General features: G+C 40.4%; 1 protein-coding gene and 1 pseudogene across 4 annotated transcripts in view; both read left to right on the forward strand.

Annotated features, from left to right (window-relative positions):
- Positions 1–6,767: 6,767 nt before the first annotated feature.
- The window catches only part of ABL2 (ABL proto-oncogene 2, non-receptor tyrosine kinase), a 107,842-nt gene continuing 90,794 nt past the window's right edge, over positions 6,768–23,815 (forward strand). For all 4 annotated transcript variants that reach the window (XM_045811461.2, XM_045811464.2, XM_045811463.2 and 1 more), the window contains exon 1: positions 6,768–7,194. In XM_045811461.2, coding sequence (XP_045667417.2) covers positions 7,038–7,194 — 157 coding nt within the window. In that variant the 5' untranslated portion in view covers positions 6,768–7,037. The remainder of the gene's footprint in view (positions 7,195–23,815) is intronic.
- Positions 7,580–23,815, forward strand: part of LOC123801444 (small ribosomal subunit protein uS5 pseudogene) — a 38,651-nt pseudogene continuing 22,415 nt past the window's right edge.

Genomic DNA, 23,815 nt, shown 5'->3' on the forward strand with positions numbered 1-23,815 from the left:
TAGGAGAGAGGCAGAGATCAGATTCCTTCTCATAGCCTTCAGAACCAACCCTGCTGACACCGTGGCCTTGGAGCTCTAGACTGCCGAGCTGCGAGAAAATGAATCTGTTGTGTAAGTCACTGTGGCTGTGGTATGTTGTTACCGCAGCCCTAGCGAACCAATACACCTCTTACTCTCTAAGGTTGGATTGTTTGTATCAGTTTGCTAGTGTTGCCATGACAAAGTACCTCAGACAGCGTGAGTTAAACAACAGACATTACTTTGGTCAAAGTTCAGGAGGCTGGAAATAGGAGACTAAGGTTTCCGTAGGGTTGGTTTCTTCCTAGACCTCTCCTCGGTTTGTAGATAGCCCTCTTCTCCCTGTGTCTTCACGTGATCTTCCCCTGTGTGGGTTCTGCCCAAACTTCCTCTTCTTATAAGGACACTGGTCATATTGGAATAGCGTCCACCCTAATGACCTCATTTTAACTTAATCACCCCTTTAAAGATCCTATTTTCAAATAGAGTCATAAGCTTCAACATATGAATTTGGGGGGAGGGCACAGTTCAGCCCGCAAGAGACCAGATGGAGGAGAACCGAGACACTTTAACTGACAGTAGCGCCTACTGCCAGATATGTGAATGAGGCCATTGTGAACCTTCCAGCTCAGCTGACCCTTCTTCCGAATCCTGTCACATGAGTGAGCCGAAGTGCCATCAGCAGAACTGTCCAGCAATCGATAGAACTGCAAGAAGTAATAAATCACCATTGTTTTAAGCCCCAGGTTTGGGGATGGTTTGTTATGCTATTGAAACACGCATGTAGGGGCGCCTGGGTGGCTCAGTCAGTTAAGCGTCTGCTTTCGGCTCAGGTCATGATCCCAGGGTCCTGGCATCGAATCCCATATTGGGCTCCTAGCTCAGCAGGGGGGCCTGCTTCTCTTTCTCTTTCCCTCTTGTGCTCTCTTGCTATCTCTGTCTCTCTCTCTCTCAAATAAATAAAATCTTAAAAAAAAAAAAAAAGAAAAGAAACAGTGTGTATGTACATTGAGCAGTTGAGCGTCTGCCTTCCATTCAGGTCATGATCTCAGGGTCCTGGGATCCAGGACCCAATTGAAACAATGCGTACAGTGACACATGGGTTCTACACCAGGCCCAATTCCAGCACACTACAGTGACCAACAGGCTACATGTCAAATGTATTGTTTAGTCACCTATGCATTGTTACCATAGAAAGGTATTGAGTACTAATTTATTAATTTACAATGAATAGATGTACTTGTAACTGCTACTTCTAACATTTTATATAGCACTTTGCTAATTGTTTGAGTCTCTTAATAATTTATAAAGGTTTTTAATCAAAGAAATATTGAATCATAGACCCTTGGGGCTAAAAAAAGCCCAAGAGTTCATTTAATCCAACTCCTTATCTTCAAAGAGAATGACTTACTCTATCCCAGGCAGATAAGAGTCCTCCTCCTCTTCATTGTCATCCAAAAAAACTTTTAAAGTGTCGATCTATAAATGGAACTGTATTTGGTACTGTACAGGCCTTTAAAGATTTAATACAAGAACAATGCAGAGACAAACCACACATAAACAAATCTAAAGTACTGCATGCACAAATTGCTTAAAAAGAATGGAAAAAAAAAAGATGTGATACACACACACACACACACACACACACACACGGGAATATCATTCAGCCTTGAGAAAGAATAAGATCCTGTCATTTGCAACAACGTAAATTGACCTTAAGGGCAATATGTTGAGTGAAATAAGTCAGAACAGACAAGGACAAATACTGTATGTCACTTAAATGTGGAATCTAAAAAAGTCAAACTCAGGGCACTCCCTGGCTCAATCCTTGATTCAGGGGCTGTGAGTTTGAGTCCTGTGCTGGGTATAGCGATTACTTAAAAATAAAATCTTTAAAAAACAATGAAATGAAAATAAAAAAAGCCAAACTCATAGAAGCAGAAACTAGAAGGGTGCTTAGCAGCGTGTGGGGTGGGGGGAAATGGAGAGATGTTGGCCAAAGGATACAAACATCTAATTTGGGGATAAGCTCTGGGGATCTAATGTACAGCACAATGATTATACCTAATAATACTGTACTATATACTTGAAAGTTGCTAAAAGAGTAGATCTTAAATATTCTCACCACAAAACCGAAATGGTTATTATACGATGTGGTGGAGGTGTTAACTAAAGCTACGATGGTAATCATTTTGCAAAATATGTGTATCAAATCACCACGTTGTACAACTTAAACCACATGGTGTATGTCAATTGTATCTCAATAAAGCTGGGGAAAAAGGAAAAAGGCTACATATAAAATGACATTTTTTCTTCCAATTTATCTACATAAATATTTTTAGCCCATGTAGATAATATAAACAGAGATAAACATAACTATACAAGCACATACATGTATACGAGTAGTAAAAGAAAAAGATTTGGGGAAACGTGACAGCTCTCAAATATTTGAAGGGCAGTTGTGTAGAAGAAAGGTCAGATTTGTTTCGTTCAGGGGCGCCTGGGTAGCGCAGTCGTTAAAGCGTCTGCCTTCGGCTCAGGGCGTGATCCCGGCGTACCGGGATCGAGTCCCACATCAGGCTCCTCCGCTGTGAGCCTGCTTCTTCCTCTCCCACTCCCCCTGCTGTGTTCCCTCTCTCTCTGGCTGTCTCTCTGTCACAGAAATAAATAAAATCTTTAAAAAAAAAAAAAAAGATTTGTTTCGTTCAGCTACTGGGTAGAACGAGGACCAGGGTGAAACAGGTAGAAGTTTCAAGGAGGCATGTGTCGGTTTATCTTTAGGATGAACTTTTTAGCAATTAGATCTCCTTAAGGGCACCTAGATGGCTCAGTTGGTTGAGTGTCTGCCTTCGGCTCAGGTCCTGATCTCAGGGTCCTGGGATTGAGCCCCTGTTCAGCTGGGAGGCTGCTTCTCCCTTCCCCCCTCCCCTGCTTGGGCTCTATTTATTTTTAAAGATTTTATTTATTTATTTGAGATAGAGCATGAGTGGGGGGCAGGGAGAGGGAGAAGCAGGCTCCCCACGGAGCAGGGAGGCAGCCATGGGCTGGGCTCAATCCCAGGACCCTGAGATCAGGACCTGAGCCGAAGGTGGACACTCAACCAACTGAGCCACCCAGGTGCCTCTATCTCTCTCTTAAACAAAACAAAACAAAACAAAACAACAACAAAAAAACCCCACCACAAAACCTCCTCAAAATAAATGAGTTCCCTCACTGGAGTTATTGTAGAGGGAATTCCAGATTAGCCTAGGTGACCTCTAAGGTTCTTCCCACCCCTGTGATGCTGAGCCACATGCCAAAATTAAACACATTTACCAGCCTGGAAATGCAGACTGGTAAAGACAGGGATCAGTGGAGCATTGCAACACCGCCCTCCCCTCCAATTACCTTAGAGGAAGACAATTGGATGTTAAGGCAGAGAATTGTTACCAGCTGTGGTTGTTTTAGGTATGGGCCAGTAGAATCCAGGGAAACTGTTAAGTATCTGTGGATGAGTCTGGAATTCTCTTATGAAGAAGGCAGGATCTGAGTAGAATCCTGAGTACTGTAAGAGGAGTCACTTGGGAGCCCTATTGGGGAGAATATGATTATTGCAAAAGTCATAGCTAAGAAAGAAGACATCATGAAATAGGTTAATTGGATGAAACACACATGTCTGCCATAGGAGGGGTGGGGATTTGAGGAACAAGAGATGACATACATTAAGCAATTATTATCCAGGGTGTCCTGGAAAATAATTTTGAAACAGGTGAAAGATTTGGACATTGTACATAATGAAGGGGAGGGGAAACACATTCGTCAAAGTGACGAGAGGAAGACATATTTTTGTTTTAGTGAGTTCTTTGGTACTAAAGGTGAGGAAGCTAAGAAGGAAAGGCTTATATAACAGGAGAATCCAGCAGAGATGACCTGAGTCTAAATGAACAGTGTGTTCATACAGAGGTAGAGGAAGAAGATATGAAAGACAATGTAAGAATGTAGCAATAGCCTGGAAATGCAGACTGGTAAAGAAAGGGTTTGGGGAAGCGTTGCTCACAAGTCCCTTGCTTCTGGAAATAATGGTATTGCTCCTTTTACAAGGAAGGTAAAGATGATAAGCATCCATGTCTTCAGTGTGCCTTGTTAATGTTGGTGATGTGTCTGTCTGATCTTTCATGCCAGCCCCTGGTTATCGGTTGGTTGAGGTTGTCCCTGGGCTACTGTGCACCATCCCTGCTACTTTTTTTCACCTGTTTCTGCTACTGCCTGGAACTCACAGCTGCCCTCAGTTCAGTTTGTGATGGTACTACTTGGGATCGTTTAAATGTTTTAGTTGTTTTAAATGTTTAAATGGAATCCTCCGGTAAGTCACTTTGCTTTGGTTATATTGAGATGAAATAATTTCCCACACCTAATGAAATAGGTTTCTCCCCAGTCTATCAGCATCCCCCATTCTTAAAGTTTCCATTTCACTTTGAAATGTGCAAGTAATGAATCACGGAACTTTACATCAGAAACTAGGGATATGCTGTATGGTAACTAACATAATAAAAAAATATTATTAAAAAAAAGAAACAATGAAAAATATCTTCAAGATAATGCACATATCCTAAGTCTCCACTTATAAGATATTTGCTTTAGTCTAGATAGGATCTTAATCAATGATAGAGGAATCTTCATATGCAAAACCAAGGTATTAGATAATAGTTCACATGTGCATAATCACGTAGGAATGACTAATAAACTGATATTTGATTATACATGTTTTAATTGGTTGATTGGTGTTTTTGTTTTTAGCTGGTGGCAAGTGGGGGGGAGGGCTTACCTGAATAAATACTGTAGCATTTGTTCCATAATCTAAGTTGTACCACCTGAAAAAATTAGGCTTGGAAAATCTGATGGACTTCTGAAAACATTAATTGTTTTGTACTAATACTTCTGTGACACTTATTAAATGCCAAATACTGTTTAAAGTGCTTTATGTTAATTAATTTAATTCTAACAACAGCCCTATAAGTTAGGTATTATTGTTATTACCGTCACTTCATGGATGAGGGACTGACACACAAAAGATTAAGTATTTGCACAAGAGCAAATACCCAATAAGTGTCAGAGCCCAGTTTTGAACCCAGTCTGGCTTCAGAGTCCCTGCCCTTAATTACTGTATTATACTCATCTATTATGTACCATGCGTGAATTAGCAGAGAAGCAGACTGTTATCCTCAAATTAATATTTTTTCAGATAATAAAAACCAAACAACAAACCAAGTTCTAGCTCTATGATAACCTTTATCTCTTGTAAATGATTTTTTCTTAGTAGTTGCAAACACTTTGGGAATTAAAAGGAAAAAAATATTTTAAACACAGGAAAACTTTGATCCAAATGGAAAATTCATATTCTATCTAGTGTTAAAGCATAGTGTTTCTGTTCCCAATTTTTTTGGGGGGGGCAATTTCAGTTATTCCTGGTTTCACCGTGGATGGCAATGGAATAATTCCGCAGTGCTCTGGTAGTATCAATGGCAGTGGATGGCTCATCTAAGATCATTCTGGTTCTTCTGTGAAAGATGTGTAAAGGAGAGCTGCGTCCACCTTTCCCCCAAACCTATCTTCCCTATGGGTGTTTCGTTGCTTCTTTGCAATGTCTCCTATCCTGTCCACTTTAATTTTAAGCAAATTTGCAGTGTGGTACCTGTAATAACTGATACTTTTTATCAGGGAAATAAGGGAGTGAAAGGAATAGTAAGAGGATAGTTATGAAGTTCCTTGAGAATTAAAAAAAAAACTCGGTCAATATTAAGATGCAAGAATGTGCAATTGGGCAATGATTAGTGAATATTTGTACATAGTATGTGTGTGCATGTATAAAAAACTGCTGTTTGAGTCACTCTCTTTAGACAATATAAATTAATGATGAATAAGTTCTTACTCAGAAACAGGGTCAGAGAGAAATTTTCTTTTTCCCCTTTGTCGTCAAAAGAAGACCTGACCACAAGCACGGTATATAAAGCACACCAGTGCAAAGATCAGCTTTACTGTCAAGCATTGTAAGGGTAACAGAAACACACATGTGGTTAGACGGTAAAGGAGTTCAAGGGGGAATTCATGGTAATATAATATGAGGAATGGGGCCACAACTGCTTCTCCAATGAGACTGCAGAATGCAGACAACGGAGGCGAGTGCAATTTAACGTCATGAAAATTTTCAAAAAATTACAATAAAATAAGAACGTACTTTTTTACTACCTTCATGTAAATTTTGTATAGTCTTAGACTCTAGGCCTGCTGCTGACAATGGAGTTGAAAGGGATTCTCCTGGGCGTTAGGGATCCTCACCTGGACGGCAAGCAGCAAATGCCTGTGCATTCCTGTCTCATCTGTGCCTGCTAACGAGCGGTGCACCTAGGGCGCTCAGCGCACTGACTGATTTGACAGGTGGAGGTGGGACAGGGAAGGCTTTAGACCGTTCAACTCCAAAAGGCGGTAGCATGTAGAGCCGAACCTGGGAGGCGTCGGCTAAGATGAATTCAGGCCTGGGAGGCCCAGGTGACCCGAAAGCACACAGAGACCGAAAGACGTGAAGGGGCGGTGGACGTGCCAATGAGGTGGGCACTGGGGGGACCCACCCGGCGAGGAGGCGGGGGCGGCGCGGGCGGGGTGGGGCGGGGCCGGGGCGGGGCCTCCAGGAAGCCCTCCCTCCGAGTAGAGGAGATGACTGGTCGGGTGGGGGGCGGGAGACGCTCTGTCCCACGCTCTCCCAGTGCTCGGTGGTTTAAAGATGGCGGCGTTGGTGGCGGCGGCGGCGTTGGGGGCGCGGAGCCGCGGGAGGAGGAGGGAGAAGGAGAATCTGTGAGTCGCCGAGAAGTAGCGCGGCGGCTGCTTTGAGGAGTCCGCGTGCGGAGCCGCCGTCGGCCGGACCGCTCGGGGCCGGGGCCTGGACTGGGAAGGAGAGGCCGGAGCAGCGTCGGGAGCCCGAGGCCGGAGCCGAGGAGGAATGTGACCTGGGGTCGGCAGGGGCGCGGGAGTACGCGAGCGCAGGGATGGGGCAGCAGGTGGGCCGCGTCGGGGAGGCTCCGGGGCTTCAGCAGCCACAGCCTCGCGGGATCCGGGTCAGCAGTGCAGCCAGGCCCTCCGGCCGCAGGCGGGACCTGGCGGGGCGCACCACAGAGGCCGGCTTCAATATCTTCACCCAGCATGGTGAGTGTGTCTGGGAGCTGGCGTGAGGGCGTGGGGGAGGCCGGGGGTGGGGTTGGGGCGGGGTGGGAAGGAGACTGGCAGCTCTAGGGGGTCTGGGGGTGGCGGGGTGCCTGAGAGTGGGGGCGGAATCCGCTGCCATCTGGGCCAGTCACGGGAGGCGAGTCACACCCCTCCCCCTTCCCGTCTCCAGCCTGGCTGGCAGCTCCCGGGGGCGGAGAAGGAAAGAGAAGTGGTCTTAGGGACGTGGATGGACTGTCCTCTACCCTGAGACAGACTGTGTGGCTGGGGGAAGACGGTGGGTAGTATCCCCAGGGGAGGCAAGGATGCTGGGAGGTGTGCGCTCAATCCAGTAGGTGTTAGTGTGAATCGGTCTTTAGCGAAGGGAATGGGTTGTGCCTCGAGGGATTTGGAAATAGGAACTGAATCTCAGGAGCTAGTGGCGTATAAAGTGTTTAAGTCAGACTATGAGCAGTGTCAGAATAGTGAGCAGTGACTTGAAATACTCTAATATGGCAAAGATAAGGGTAGTATCTCAGCAGCTTTTGAGACCCCCCTCCCCCAAACTGGAAATGAAAGGCATTGCCAGACTGTCCTACGTTCTCCTCTTTTGAGAAGGACGCAATTCTGAGAAGCTGGAAGGGTTAGAGGTTGGTGGGCATGGTTAGGACTTTGGATATGAACAAGAGTTTTCTTCCTACAGTGTGTGCATATGTACATAAATCTTCTGTATAGTTTGGAACCTATTACTTTGGCCTCATTATCAAGGTATTTTTAGAATGGTTGTCTCCGAACTCTTTTGATCATATCCTGTTATCAGTAAAAGAGCACATACTCCAAGAATTCATTATCTATTATATATGTACTTGTTCTGCTGTGTACCAGTATGTTATGTAACTTATAAATGCACACAGAAATAGAATTTAAGAAGGGATGAGATGAAAAAATGAGTATAATGAGAGTTCTAATATATTTTTTTTCCTGCAGCCCAGTGGATCCTTTTGCGCTTCCTCTGAGCTGCACCCACACCACTTTTGAGACCACTTTTCTAGAGGAAGGAAGAGTGGAGAAGGGGGAAAAGCAAAAGTGACCTTCATGGGGTTGGGGTAGCATAAGACCTTAGGCTGAAAAGATAGGTATGATTTATATAAAGGACTGGATAGTTGAGGTTGGATGAGTGGTAGCAAACTGGAGTTTCACTAATAAAGGATAAAAGAGACAGCATGTCTGTATTGCACAATGTAGGGAAGAGGAGGAAGAAAAAAGCGTGAACTATTTGTTAGAAATGGGAGTTTTGGAGGAAGTAGTGATAGATGGTAGTATGCAAAGAAAGAGATGAACCCAAGGAACTGTGGCTGCTAGCTGAGTTGTATCAGAGAGCTCTGGGTTTGGACTTTGTGAATATGCTGAGTCGTTTCTAAATGGAGAAGTTGTAAGTGATTTGGTGCCACTCAGGTGTTACATGTCTACTGTTAAAGATGTGAGCTTCTCTTCCAGATATATGAACATTTTATGAAGGCACTACATATGAGTTAGTCTTCATTAAAATCACTTTCTAAAACACTGGAGGAAAGAATGGATGACACACTTTCAAGGAAGATCATCCAAGTAGCCTAGCTTTGTGGGAAGTGTTAGTATGCATTAAACTTGGCGCAGTAGGCAACAGTGATTCTGTTCCTCCAGCATCTTATTGAAGCCATAAACTTTTCAGAGAAGGAGGAATGACATGAAGAATGGAATAGGAAGAAATTTTGAAGGGCGGATAGGATTTGGATCTATGGAGTAAGGAAGAGAGGGCAGGCTGGGCAGGAGAGACAACTTGAGCGTGAACAGTGGGAATTAACATGATTTGTTGGTGGGATAGTGAGGAGACATCTGTCGGGAGTGAAGCAAGTCCTCCAGGAGTGAATCCAAGAGCAAAAATTGCAAGAATCAAGTTCTGGTCCTGGCTCCACCTGGCTGCCTGATTTAGTTACTTGCCATCTTTGGGTCTCTGCAAAATGTTGGACTGGATGATCCCTGAGGTACCTTCTGACTGAGATTTTATGATTCTAATTGAAGCGGTGGCAAGAAAGCTTTGGATATGTTTCTTTGGGCCCAGGTGATGGAAAATGTGGCAGAGGAGTTTATATCAGTTTACATGATTGGCTAATTAATAGAATATATCAACAAACCCAGGTGTGAATGCTGAAAGACTGGCCTTAAGTGGAGGCAAAGAAAATAGTAGGGGTAAGTTCGGGGGATATTTCATTCATTCATAAACAAAAGTTTTTTGAGTACCTATTATGTAACTGGGCTCTGGGAATGTTGCTGTGAACATAACAAGAGTCCCTGTCCTTGTAGAACTTAAAGGTCTTCATGATTCAGTGTAGAGGATTAAAGAAGAGTGATCACTTTGGAATATTTATAAAGGGCATGAACTCTGGGGCCATTCTGCCTGGATTTGAAACCTGGCTCAACTGCTTATTTGTGTGACCCCAGGCAAGTTATTTAACCTTGTTATGTCTTGGACTCCATTGGGAAAATGGGGATAAGAGCACCAATAATAGTACCTAGATTAAATTAGTTAATATACATAAGGCACTTATTGCCTAACACATAGTAAGAGCTAATGTTTGTTAGCTGCTGGTATTACTACCACTATTATAAAATAGGGGTGAGTCAAAGACTATGAGGTTTTGAAATTGGCTGAGATAATGATTATTCTGTCAACAAGTTTGGAAGTTAGAAGCTGATTGAAAGGATGGGACTAGAGGTAAGTTTGTTGCTGAAAAGACTGTCATTAGCAAATAATATAGGAAACAAAGGTGAAGTGAGTATGTTTCTAGACAGATGAGTGTTTATAAACTTTATTTTTTTAAAAGTTTTCGCTACTTAGTTTTTTTTTTTAAAGATTTTATTTTATTTTAGAGAGAGAGAGAGAGCGCATGCTCGCGCAAGTGCAGGCGCACAAGTGGGATAAGGGGCAGAGGGAGAAGTGGACTCCCTGCTGAACAGAGAGCCTGTTGTGGGGCTCCATCCTGGGACTCCAGGATCATGACCTGGGCCAAAGGCAGCCGCTTAACCAGCTGAGCGGCCTAGGTGCCCCAAAGTGTTTATTAATTTTTTTATAAATCAGAGTTTCTCAGCCTTGGCATTATTGACATTTTGGGGCGAATGGTTCCTTGTTTTGGCAGGGGGGGGTGGTGGCTATCCTGTGCTTTGTAGGATGTTTAAGAGCATCCTGACCTCTGCTCACTAGATGCCAATAGCACCTGTTTCTGGCAACCCTTGCCTCCAGTTGTGACAACCAGGAATGTTTCCAGACATTGCCCCTCCACCCCCACCCCAGGGGACATTTAGCAAAATTGCTCCTAGTTGAGAACTATTGCTTAGAAAAACATGGTAGAGGGATGCCTGGGTGGCTCAGTCGGTTAAGTGTCTGCCTTTGGCTCAGGTCATGATCCCAGGGTCCTGGGAGTCCGGCTTCCTGCTCAGCCCTCTGCCCCTACTCCTGTGATCTCTCTCTCTTTCTCTCTTGCTCATCACTCTTCTCTCAAATAAATAAAATCTTTAAAAAACAAACCATGGTAGATTCTGAATTGAATGAATAAATGAATCAGATTCAAAAGCTCCTGAACCTATCATTAGACATTTACATAAAAAATTTGAATCCTGGAAGTAGTGTACAAATAGCTGTCTTGAGTTTCAGTATTAAGGTATTAGCACATAATTTCACATATGAAATTATTGGGTCTGGCAGGTTTTTAAGCTTACATGTAGGTTTAAATGCAGATCAAATATTATTTGTAGTTAATCAGTAAAATTATAGACACTATATCAGACATTATAGAAATGGCTTATCAGAGTCCATGATTTTTCTTCTGTAGAAAGAAATGGTATTTTTTTATTGTTAATATATGGGTAAGTTGTTACAATAATTTGCCTTGCCAAAAGTGATTTTTTTATGAAAATAATTTAGAAGGAATAAAAATAATAGGGCTGGCTTCGGTACGAAAGGGGTGAGTGTTGTATGACTTTTCTTGTCAGGTATTGAACCTTTTTGGTGAGTTGATGTTTTGTGACTATAATCTAGGGTTGGATACTTACTTTTTTAAATATCTGATAGAAGACCTTGCAACAGTTGAGTGATTTCACTTCCACTTTTCTCATTTGCTGAAAATACTATTAAAAATTAACCTTAAATTGTGAAGTTTTGAATAATTTCCCTTAAATCAAACTCATCATTTTAAGTGGACTGATTTGCATATTTATTTTGGACCTATAGTTCATGTTTTAATCTTTGCATAGTGAAAGATACAGGTACCCCAGGTTGAAAATGATACTGTAGAAAAGAATAGGAAGGCTATTGCAAGAGAATTTTAATTATGGTTATGGTGGCCTAGTACCGTGGTCACTAATTCTTTTTATTTTTTTTTAGTTTAAGTAATCTCTATGCCCAGTATGGGGCTTGAAGTCAGGACCCTAAGATCAAGAGTTGTATGCAGTCAGACATCCCAGTGTGGTCACAGATTTTTTTTTTTTTTTAAGGTTTTATTTATTTATTTATTTATTTGACAGAGAGAGAGAGAGAGAGAGGGCGCACAAGTGGGGAGTGAGAATCGGAAGGAGAAGCAGACTCCCCACTGAGCAGGGAGCCCAATGTGGTACTTGATCCCAGGATCCTCGATCATGACCCTAGTGGAAGGCAGACACTTAACAGACTGAGCCACCCAGCTGCCCATGGTCACTGATTCTTATGAGAAACTAAACTTTTAGAAAGAAATAAGCTGTTACATTTTTATTAACCTCCAAATCTGCAGAAGTTACCGATACATAACTGTGTCTGTGCTTATAGTGAAGTGACAAAATAATACAGATTCTGTTCTCACAGCCCAGTTGACAGTAAGGTCCCAGGTAAATTATGAAGTCTGAAGATCCTTCTTAAAGGTCTTTAGCATGCTTAAAAAGAAAGCAAAGCCAAACAAAAGCATCTTTCCCCCTGCTACCCCCCTTTCCCTGTTTTTTTTTTTCCTCCTGTTCATTCTTTATCAAAATCAGGAGTGATGATGATAATTATATTTGTGTATGTATTTTTAGAGTTTATGAAAACATTTTATGTCCTTTATCTCATTTGATCTTTAAAACTACTCTATTTACTCTGAAATAGGTAAGGGCAGGTACTGATCTTCCTATTTTGTAGATGAATAGTTAAAGGAATTAAATGAAGTAGGATTGGATTCAAATCTTGTCTTCTGACATGAGTAAAGAGTGAAGAGTTTACAGCTCCCAGCCTCATAAAATTATGTACTAAGTACTCAGTAAGTAGTAGTGTTATTTATGTTGAGATGGTTGTAGAGATGATGTCAGTTGTATGTGAACATGTTTTGTAAACTAAAACACTGCTTTTGTCATCTTGAGGGCATGCTAAAGCGTAGGATTGTTTTATCCCTTACATTTTAAGTCTCTATTTTCTCTAAGTCTTTTTTTCCTCTCAGGTGACTCTTGATTATTAAAGAACTTTCAGAAAGCATCAAAAAGGTAGGGAAATTTTGGGGACCTGAAATTACATTAGGCCTTATTTTCTCTGAAAGTAAATGTTACCCTCTTTTTTTCTTTTCTTCCAATTTGAATTATAGTTGATACATAATGTTACATTAGTTTCAGGTGTACAACATAGAGATGCAACAATTTTATACATTATGCTATGCTCACCACAAGTATAACTACCATCTGTCACCATACAGTGCTATGACAGGACCAGTGAATATATTCCTCATGCTGTGCTTTTTATTCCTGTGACTTATTCCATAATTGGAAGCCGGATCTCCCTCTCCCCTGCACCCATTTGCTCATCCCTCCCCCCACTTCCCTCTGCTCTGGCAACCATTGGTTCTCTGTTGGTAGGTCTGATTCTACTTTTTGTTTGTTCATTTGTTTGTTTTTTAGTTTCTACATGTAAGTGAAATCATATGGTATTTGTTTTTCTCTGACTTATTTCACCTAGCATAATACCCTCCATGTCCATCCATGTTGTTGCAAATGGCAAGATCTCATCTTTTTTATGGCTGAGTAATATTCTTTTCTTTGTGTGTGTGTGTGTGTGTGTGTGTGTGTGTGTGTGTGTGTGTGTATACTTACCACGTATTTATCCGTTCATCTACAGTCGGACACTTGGGCTGCTTCCATATCTTGGCTGTTGTAAATAATGATGCAGTAATCGTAGGGGTGCATGTGTATTTTCGAATTAGTGTTTTAAATGTTATCCTCTTAGAATGATTTGTCTTAGGGGCTGGGTGTCTGTTAGAGGACACATAGTCCATGGTTCTTTTTCATTCACTCTTTTCATAGGAATGTTTTTTCTTTAGAGAAGGTGAACCAGAAACACAGGCCAGTACAAATGTAACGTTTAGGTAGAGACCTCATTCTGAACTGGCACATTTGTTTTCTGGTTAATATTTAATGACTTCATAATATAACTTCATCTGATATCCTTTGAGACCTTTTTGTGCCTTCCTGTATTATTTTTACCTCTCGTTATAAAATTTCTTTTTAAAAGCGTGTTTTAGTAGGACTTTTGTATTGATTTTGTGAGTCAAGTGGGCTTTTTGTCATATACTACAATTTCAGAATACTTGAGAATGTTAACCTTATCAATGTTAACAGATTTCTTTTGGAACAGGTAAATTTGGAGTTTCACTGTAGATTCTTCACCAGATTATATAGAATAGTTCTTAAACTTTAGTGCGGGGAGTTTGTTAAAACACAGGTTGCTGGGTCCCACTCCCAGTGGTTTTGACTCAGGTCTGAGGTGGGACTTAAGAATTTGCATTTCTGACAGATTTCCAGGTGTTGCTGATGCTGCTTGTTGGGGGCCACACTTTGGGAACTGTGAGAACACTTTGAGTAATGTAAAATTAAGAAGAGTAATGGATCAAGGTTATTCAAGGATTGTCATTTGTGTCGGAAAACCTAATGTTATTGACTCTGTTCTACTTAAAACTGGTTCAAAAGTCCATTTGTTCCAAGTTAAGTGTGTCCGTATGCAAGTGTCCACCGTCTTACACCATCTTTTGGTGGCAGGAAGAGCTTTCTTTGGCCCCAACTTTTTTTTTTTTTTAAAGATTTTATTTATTTATTTGACAGAGAGAGACAGCCAGCGAGAGAGGGAACATAAGCAGGGGGAGTGGGAGAGGAAGAAGCAGGCTCCTAGCGGAGAAGCCTGATGTGGGGCTCCATCCCAGAACGCTGGGATCACGCCCTGAGCCGAAGGCAGACGCTTAACGACTGCGCCAACCGGGTGCCCCTGGCCTCAACTTTTTTTAATCTCTGAAAGCTCATATGTTTGGAGGTCTGTTGATAGACGCACCTTTGAAAGAATTTAGAGTATCAGGGAAAAGGGAAGTAGGACACAGGGTTCTGCTGACAGATTTAGGGTGGGCCTCAGTTCTTAGAAGAAGTGGGGAAGAGAGAATTGCCACCTATTGAGTGCTGTGTGCCCGTCAGACTCTAGGTACTTATTACTATCTGTTTTTTCATTTAAACCCATAAACCTCCTGCTTGCCAACTGAAAGATAGAGACCAAAGAAATTGGGATACCTGTTTGTAATTCTATATTTTTGGTACATGTTGGACCTTTTGGAGGATGTGTTCATGGACATATATATCTGTGAGTTTTAGGTTTTTAAAATCTCTCTCTCTTGAGACCAGTGATGAGGTTTTCAGAATGGTAGGCCAGAGTTGGATCTGTGTACTCTATGGCTATGGGTTGGGACTCGGATATTATGGTATAACAAAGGGAGCAGTGGGCACTCATGATGCTATTTGGAATCTCACAGTAATGTTGAACTATGGTCCTAACTTCTAGGCTTAGTGTTACTAATATTTCATACTTAAAATATATATTTAAAGATTTTATTTATTTGACAGAGAAAGAGAGCACAAGCAGGCGGAGCAGCAGGCAGAGGCAGAGGGGGAAGCAGACTCCCGCTGAGCAGAGAGCCTGATATGCCGCTCAATGCCAGGACCCTGGGATCATGACCTGAGCTGAAGGGAGATGCTTAACTGACTGAGCCACCCAGACGCCCCTTAAAATTTTATATTTTACATATTTTAACATAGAATTTATATTAATATATAAATACATGTCTTACATATTTATGTAATTTTATTCTTTCTCCCTCTTATAGATTACAACTCTCTTCTCTTGGCTTTTTAGAAATTAAGATTTTTTTTTTAAGATTTTATTTATTCATTTGACAGAGATAGAGAGAGCCAGCGAGAGAGGGAACACAAGCAGGGGGAGTGGGAGAGGAAGAAGCAGGCTTCCAGACTGGGAGCCTGATGTGGGGCTCGATCCCATAACGCCGGGATCACGCCTTGAGCCGAAGGCAGACACTTAACGACTGAGCCACCCAGGCGCCCCTAGAGATTAAGATTTTTTAAAAAGATTTTACTTATCTATTTGAGAGAGAGAGGATGAGTTGGGGGGCAGAGGCAGAGTGAGAGGGAGAAGCAGACTCCCCACTGAGCAGGGAGCCTGATGTGGGGCTCGAGCTCAGGACCCTGAGATCATGACCTGAGCCTATGGCAGATGCTTAACTGACTGAGCCCCCCAGTTGTCCCTGGTAGTTGCCTGTTTTAATGCCTCTGAGAGAATTTTTCAGTTGTAATTTAGAACTGCTGTCCAAGAGGATGACGCTGCTTAAATACATGTTGGTGAACATCCTAATGAAACAATTACAAAACTGGTTTGTGTCTGCAAGTGTGAAAGTGCGATATTGTATACAATAACTCTTGGTTACTAATCTTGCCTTTTTGGATTGAGTGCATAATTTCAGTATGTAAATTTATGATTATTACACTAGAGAAATTTCTCAGTATTATTTTTGCTTAAACTTTCACTGAAATGCCTAGGTTGATACACATGAAATATAATACTATGCCAAATTTCATTTTGGTTGCTAAACACATAGGAATCTGTTAAGCTCTCGCCCGGCCCCTTTGCTTCCTGCTGTAGATGTGCTGAGTCTGTGGCGGTGGCACTGCCGGCTTCTCCGTAGTGAGCTCTGCCAGTAGGGGTTTTTGATCCAGCAGAACACAAAGCTCTGCAGGCCCAGGCGATTTATATTCCCTGGTTTGCTTTCCAAGGAGAGGGAGGTTTTAGAAACCTTTCACTTGATGTGGTCAAGGTCAAAGAAAATGATCTGTGGCTTTATATAATATACAGTATGTATGCGTGCAGTCTGTTAGCATGTTCCTCTCTCGATGCTAATTCCAGCAAATTAAAATAACAATATTGAGTTAGGACTAAAGAGTGCCACTTAGCATTTTGTGGTTCTAGATAATTACTAAGACAACATTTTCCTAAAACTAGCAATACTAGCAGGCGCAATTGGTATCATCCATGTTTCTTTCTTTCTTTCTTTTTCTTTCTTTCTTTTTTTTTTTTTAAGATTTTATTTGTCAGAGAGAGAGAGAGTGCTAGCACACAAGTAGGGGGAGTGGCAGTCAGAGGGAGAAGCAGGCTCCCCGCTGAGCAAGGAGCCCAGTGCTAATGCGGGGCTCCATCCCATACCCCAGGATCATGACCTGAGCAGAAGGCAGATGCTTAGCTGACTGAGCCACCCAGGAGTTCCTTTTTTTTTTTTAAAGATTTTATTTATTCATTTGAGAGGGAGAGCACAAGCTGGGGGAGGAGTAGAGGGAAAGGGACAAGCAGACTCCATGCCCAGCACAGAGCCTGACATAGGGCTTGACGCGAACTAAAACCAAGAGTTGAATGCACAACCCACAAAGCCACCCAGGCACCCCTCACTCATCTGTTTCTTATAGGAAAGAAATGTTGATACATGAAGTTTTTTGTTAAGTAGCTTTTTGTTTTGAAATTGTATTTTTTAATTGTATGAAGAGGTTTCTCAATATAAAAAGACCAAATCAGTACAGAAGCAGATAACCAAGACATGAAAATCCTCTGATATTCCCACCCATTCTCCATTTTCCATCTTTAGTGGTAACTACTGTTCATGGTTTGATGTATATTTTCCGAGAACTTTGTATATATTTACATATATAAGTGTACATACTAATAGTTCTCTTGCAATTTTGTAAATAGCATTGTACTATATGAATTTTTTTCTCCCAGATTTGTTTTTTGTATTTAATGTATCTGGAAGACCTTTCTATGTCGTATGTGTCGATCTCTCATTCTTTTCAACAGTTTTATAGTGTTGTATGCTTTAGATACATGTAATAACCATTTTGTTTAGATATTAACCTTTTTTTAAGTTGAGGAATATTATACAAGATTATCAAAGATCTCCTGTTTTTCTCTTCTGGTATTTTTTCCCCTTACATCACCAACTTGAACCTATGTGAATATTCATCCATCCATTCATTCATTCATTGATGGTTGTTTGGTTGGTTGGAACCAACTTAATACTTTTTCATTGTACTAATACCAACAAGTGAATAGTTCATCAGTTCCCACTGGTATGAAGAGCTGTATTTCTCATATATCAAATTCTAAAATGTACACAGATCTTTGAAAAATTATCTCCATGATTCCATTCATCTTTCTCTTCCTATACATTATTTTACATATTATTTTAATTATAATAATTTGATTATAAGCTTAAAGCATATATGTTTATCTAGGTAGCTCCCCATTATTGTGTTCTTTTTCAGAATTTATTTGGATGTTATTATGTCCTTCAAAGATCACTAGGATTAAATTGTAAAGATTTAGAAATCTCGATGGGATTTTGATAGTAATTTCTATTGAATTATTGGTTAATTTGCAGGCAAATTGACATTGTTGCATCCTTGTGTACTTAATTCCAAGAATGTGGTATCCCTTTGCCTTTAAGTAAAAAATGTCTTTAAGTAAAAAAGAGTTTTCAGTTACTGTTTTTGGATATTTCTTGTTAGGCTTATTTGTGGGCATTTTATAATTTTTGTTGTAAGTGCAATTTTTTGGATACAAACTTAGAAGTGGGATTGCTGGATCATATGGTAGTTCTATTTTTTATTTTATTTTTTTTATTTTTATTTTTTGAGGAACCTCCATACTATTTTTGGTAATGGCTATACCAGTTTACATTCCCACCAACAATGCACAAAGGTGATAACACTGGTTATCTTATCTTTTGGTTATAGCTATTCTAACAGGTGTGAGGTGATATCTCATTGTGGTTTTGATTTGCATTTTCCAGATTACTGATTTTTCAGCATCTTTTCATGTCCTGCTTGGCTCTTTGTGTGTCTTCGGAAAAATGTCTGTTCATTTCCTCTGCCCATTTTTTAATAGAATTTTTTTGCTATTGAGTTGTATAAAATTCTTCCTCTTAAAGCTCAAGAGCTTGATAGGTAGATCTTTGAGAAGTCTGTCTTAAAGGATTATTTCTGAATCTTTACATAATGTACCACCTGTATCTTTGAATTTTGCTTGTGTTGCTAGTTTAGGAAGTTTTGACTATTTTCCTGGTTTTCACGTTATTTGTCTAATTTATTTCGTCTGATATCCCTATATTTATAGGTTAGTATTCATTGATCTTTTTTCTATATCTCACCATTGGTTTTCATTATTCTAAAATTTCACCAGGTTTATTTGACTTACTTATTTACTTCTGATTTAATAGTGTTGAAGTATTATACACTCTATTGTAGTCGAGTTTTCTACCTTAATTTTCTGTGGGTGATACGTGTGACTAGGACTCTTGGTTAAAAGTAATAGAGACCAACTCCAGATTATGTAATCTGTAGAAAATTTATTTGGGGACAGTGGAGGCTCAAGGATAGGAATGCAGCTAGGCTGGTCCAGAAACAGGAAGTGAAAGGCGGCTAGAAACTCAGGCAATATTTATTTTCTGTCTTTTGTTTTGGCTCCTCACTTTATTCTTCCCTCTTAGATAGTCAGTTCATATCACACTTTCCAATTTTTTAAAATCTCTGTGATCAAGAGGATGGTTTGTAGTACACTTGGATTTCTTAGTCTCATTTCCAAACTCCCAGGACAGTCACTGTGATTGGTGGTCAGATATAATAGGGTTTCTCAGTCTCCATAATACTGTCATTTTGGGCTAGATTCTTTTATTGTGGTGGGGACTGTCCTGTGCATTGTAGGATGTTGAGCAGCATCTCTGGCCCCTAATAACTAAATGTCAGTAGCACTCACCTTCTAATTGTGACGACCAAAAAATGTCTGTAGATATTGTCAGTATCCTCCTGGGGGTAAAATTACCCCTGGTTGAAAACCACTGACCTAGAATGCGTTTGGCCGCTGTGGGCGTACCATGTGTGAGAAGGACTTTTCAGGAGAGTCATTGTGAGCTAGGTAGGTACTCAAAACATCTGATAAGCATTTTCAGGTTTTTTGTAGCAATTATAAGTTTAGCACTTTTTCATTTATTTTAGGTATCCCTTTTAAGGGATGCCTGGGTGGCTCAGTCAGTGTCCAACTCTTGATTTCAGCTCAGGTCTTGCTCTCAGGGTTGTGAGTTCAAGACATGCATTGGGCTCCGAGCTGGGCGTGGAGCCTACTTAATTTTTTTTTTTTTCCCTTCAAGGGGCACCTGGCTGGCTCAGTCCATGAGTATGTGACTCTTGATTTCAGGGTCATGAGCTCGAGCTGCACCTTGGGTGTGGAGGTTTTAAAGATTTTATTTGTTCATTTGAGACAGAGTACAAGCAGGGGGAGAGGCGGAGGGAGAGGGAGAAGCAGACTCCTTGCTGAGCAGGGAGCCCAACATGGGGCTCGATCTCAGGACCCTGGGATCATCACCTGAGCCAAAGGCGGATGCTTAACCATCTGAGCCACCCAGGCGCCCCAGGGTGTAGAGATTCTAAATAAACAAACTTAAAAAAATATGTATATATATATTTTCTCATTTAAAGTGTTTGGCATTAGCATGTTTCTAATTAAAATCTTCAACTGGAGGGGCACCTGAGTGGCTTAGTCGGTTGAGTGTCCCAGCTCTTGATTTCAGCTCAGGTCATGATCTCAGGGTCGGGAGATTGAGTCCTGCGTCAGCTCCTTGCTCAGTGGGAAGTCTGCTTGAGATTCTCTCCTTCTCCCTCTGCCCTTCACCGTATGCGTGCTTGCATGCCCCCCCCCCCCAATAAGTAAATAAATCTTTAAAGTAAAACTTCATCTGGAGTTGTAGAGCTTGCCATTTTTGGCCATTTCTCTGAATCTCTAAATTTCTCGGTCTCCTGCTGATTTGTATTTTCCCTCAGAGTGTGTATATGTATGATGTTGTTTTTCTTTCTTTTTTTAAAAGATTTATTTATTATTTGACCAAGAGCGTATGTGTGTGCACGGATGGTGGGGAAGGGCAGAGGGAGAGGAAGAGAATCTTGTGGGGCTTGATCTCATGACCCTGAGATCATAACCTGAGCCAAAATCGAGAGTCCAGCGCTCAACCAGCTGAGCCACCCAGGTGCCATAGGGCATTGATTGTTTTAATACAAAATATATGGTTTTGGTAGCCAGACAGACATAGATATGAAAATTTAGAACTGGGAGAAACCTTAGAAATCCTGTATTCTAATAGACTTGATTTACAGATGGGTAAACTAACGCTTCAAGAGGTGAAACAAGTTGATCATGGATGCATAGCCTAGCAGTAGAGCACAGAAAGATTTAGAGTCTTATTTTTCTAGGTTTAGTTTCTAGTTACCTTTTGTTGGGACCTATTTTTTGCTTTTGTAGTATTATTTATATAATATTTAGCATGTATGTGCCAAACTGCTGTATCTCATTTAATCTTAATCCAATAAATAAAATGGGTTTCAAAGTAAGGCATTGCTAGCTTGAAAAGTTATGCTCTTAACCATTATGCTTTCATAGTAGCGTAGTAGCATTGGGAGAGAATTGGGTGCTTTGTGCCACTTTATTCTACAATCTCATTTAATCCTCAAAACAACCCTGAGAAAAAACAAGTAATCTGATTAAAAATGGGCAGAAGACATGAACAGACATTTCTCTTAAGACCTAATGATGGCCAACAAACACATGAAAAGATGCTTAACATTACTTATCATCAGGGGAATACAAATCTAAACTATCGTGAGCTATCACCTCACACCTGTCAGAATGGCTAAAATCAAAAACACAAGAAACAAGGGTTGGCAGGGATGTGGAGAAAAAACCTTGTGTACTGTTGGTGAGAATGCAAACTGGTGCAGCCACTGTGAAGCACCGTATGGAGCTTCCTCAAAAAGTTAAAAATAGAATTACCTTACAATCTAGTAATTGCACTATTTACCCAAAGAATACAAAAATACTACTCAAAGGGATGCATGCACCCATATGTTTATTACAGCATTATCTACAACAGCCAAACTATGGAAGCAGCCCAAGCGTCCATTGACTGATGAATGGATAAAGAAGATGTGCGCGTATACACACACACACAGGAATATTATTCGGCCATAAAAAGGAATGAAATCTTGCCATTTGCAACAACATGGATAGAACTAGAGAGCATTATGCTAAGCGAAATAAGTCAGAGAAAGACAAATACCATATGATTTCACTCATGTGGAATTTAAAAAACAAATGAACAAGGGGTGGGGGAAGACAAACCAAGAAACAGACAAACTGATGGTTACCAGAGGGGAGGTGGATGGGGGGTTGGGTGAAATAGCTGATGGTGATTAAAGAGTCAACCATCGTGAAGGGCACTGAGTAATGTATAGAATTGTAGAATCACTATATTGTACCCCTGAAACTAATATAACACTGTATGTTAACTATACTGGAATTAAAATAAAAAAACGTAATGAAAAAAATATATATAGTGCATGAAAAAAAAAGCCTGAAAGCTATTCATACTTTGTAGTTTTAGCTATGATGAAGATGTTTAGCTGAGTTAGATTAAGTCTCCTTTAAGACCATAGAGCTAGTAGGAAGCAGAAGTTGGCTTGAGTTTTGTTGTTTTCCCAATTCTCTGTTGCCGTTATGGGGAGATATCCTGTAGTGATGCTCCACTGTCTTCTTAAAGCCTTCATGGCAATGTAATTAAAGGAAAAAGAGAATATAACATGTATAATTCACTTTAAGAAGGATTAGTAAATATTACTGTTTTGTTCATTTTGAGACTAAGTTTCATGTACTATTTTTATGCCTTCCTCAGATATTTTTTAGAATGGAATCGGAAGATTAATAAAAGAAAGCTAGATAATTACTATTAGCAGGAAAATATTTCTTTAAAAAATATATTTAAGAGATTACTGATCTACTAAGAATGACTCTGTGTTTGCTCTCCGATCTTGATGTAAACAGATTTTTTACACTTGGAATTCTTGAAGCATTTGGGTTCCCTAGTTGAGTGCTTTCAGTTGTAAACATCAGTCGGAGCTGCAATCATTTTTAAGCATGCTGTTAACAGCAAGGATTCTGGTGGGTTTACAGCCTGGATTACATTTGTGACTTCGGTATCTTGACGTAGGTATGACAAATTTAGAACCCTGAGAGACCTTGGAAATTGTATTTCTGGACAATGTGTTTCTTCATTTGTAAGATAGTCATGTTAATAGTACCTACTTTACGGAGTTGTTGTGAAAATTATTACATGTAAAATTCCCAGAGAGTGCGTGGTGAATGACAAAAGTGCTCAAAAGATGATAAAAAAGCAAAAAAGCGATAGAAAAAAGTGATAGAAAAACAACTTTAAAAAATGGCTAATGTTTTTAATGGTTAATATACTTAAGTTTTAAAAGTTCTAAATGCATTTAAATAACAATTATAATAATGTTGAGGCCTTAATACGAGGTAGTATAGTGTACTTCGGCTTGTTCTGTGCCTATGTTTAGTTAGCAGATTTCAGTGCTTCTACATATATAGGTAAGCGTAATGTGTAGTTTTATTCTGTTTTGATACAATTATCAGTATTCTGATTAGTTATTTCTAGCATTTAGGTAAATCATAATCTTTCCTCTCTACAGAGGGCACTTGGAAATCATCCTAAAGTACTTTCTCATTCATATAGGTAGAAAAGCTAGTTAGGGGTTGGAAGGAAAAAAGGAATGGCAAACCAATGGTGCTAACTCCAGAAGGTGGTAGAAGGGGGTGTTTGTTGTATGTGGGTACACTGGGAATCATGACACTCCATAGATAGGAATCATTATGCAGCTGGGCCTCATGGAAACTGGAGCTGGTAAGCAATTAGGAGTTAAGACTGCATACTCCATCTTTCTCTTTCAGAGGCTACACGGTTTTGGCATCTTTTTTGCCGTGTACATCTGTTCAGTTTTCCTTTTCTTCCAGCTGGCTTTCTCAGTTTTAGCTTGTATATGGAGTGTAATGGCTGTTGAGCTTCTCTTTATCACGAAAACTCTCAATCTATTCTTTTGGCATTAATCCTTGCTGCTAAATGGCTCAGTCTTTCTCTTTAAAATTTAAATCATTTGTCTGTTTATTGAATGGTCACTACCTTTACATGGTTTAAAATTCATATGGTACAGAAGTGTTTCTGCCACTTTCTTTCCCCTGGCTGCTTAAATTTTGGCAATCCATTCACCAGTGTCTTGTGTATATTTCCAGAGATACAGTATATATGTATGTGTATGCCTGTATATCTCCTCAGGCTTTTTTTTTTTTTTTTTTTAAGACCAGTAAAAACATTTGCATTGTTTTGCACCT

The sequence above is a fragment of the Ursus americanus genome, chromosome 2 (assembly GCF_024610735.1).
Source record: "Ursus americanus isolate L20-20 chromosome 2, mUrsAme1.1.p, whole genome shotgun sequence".
NCBI classification, from domain to species: Eukaryota; Metazoa; Chordata; class Mammalia; order Carnivora; family Ursidae; genus Ursus; species Ursus americanus.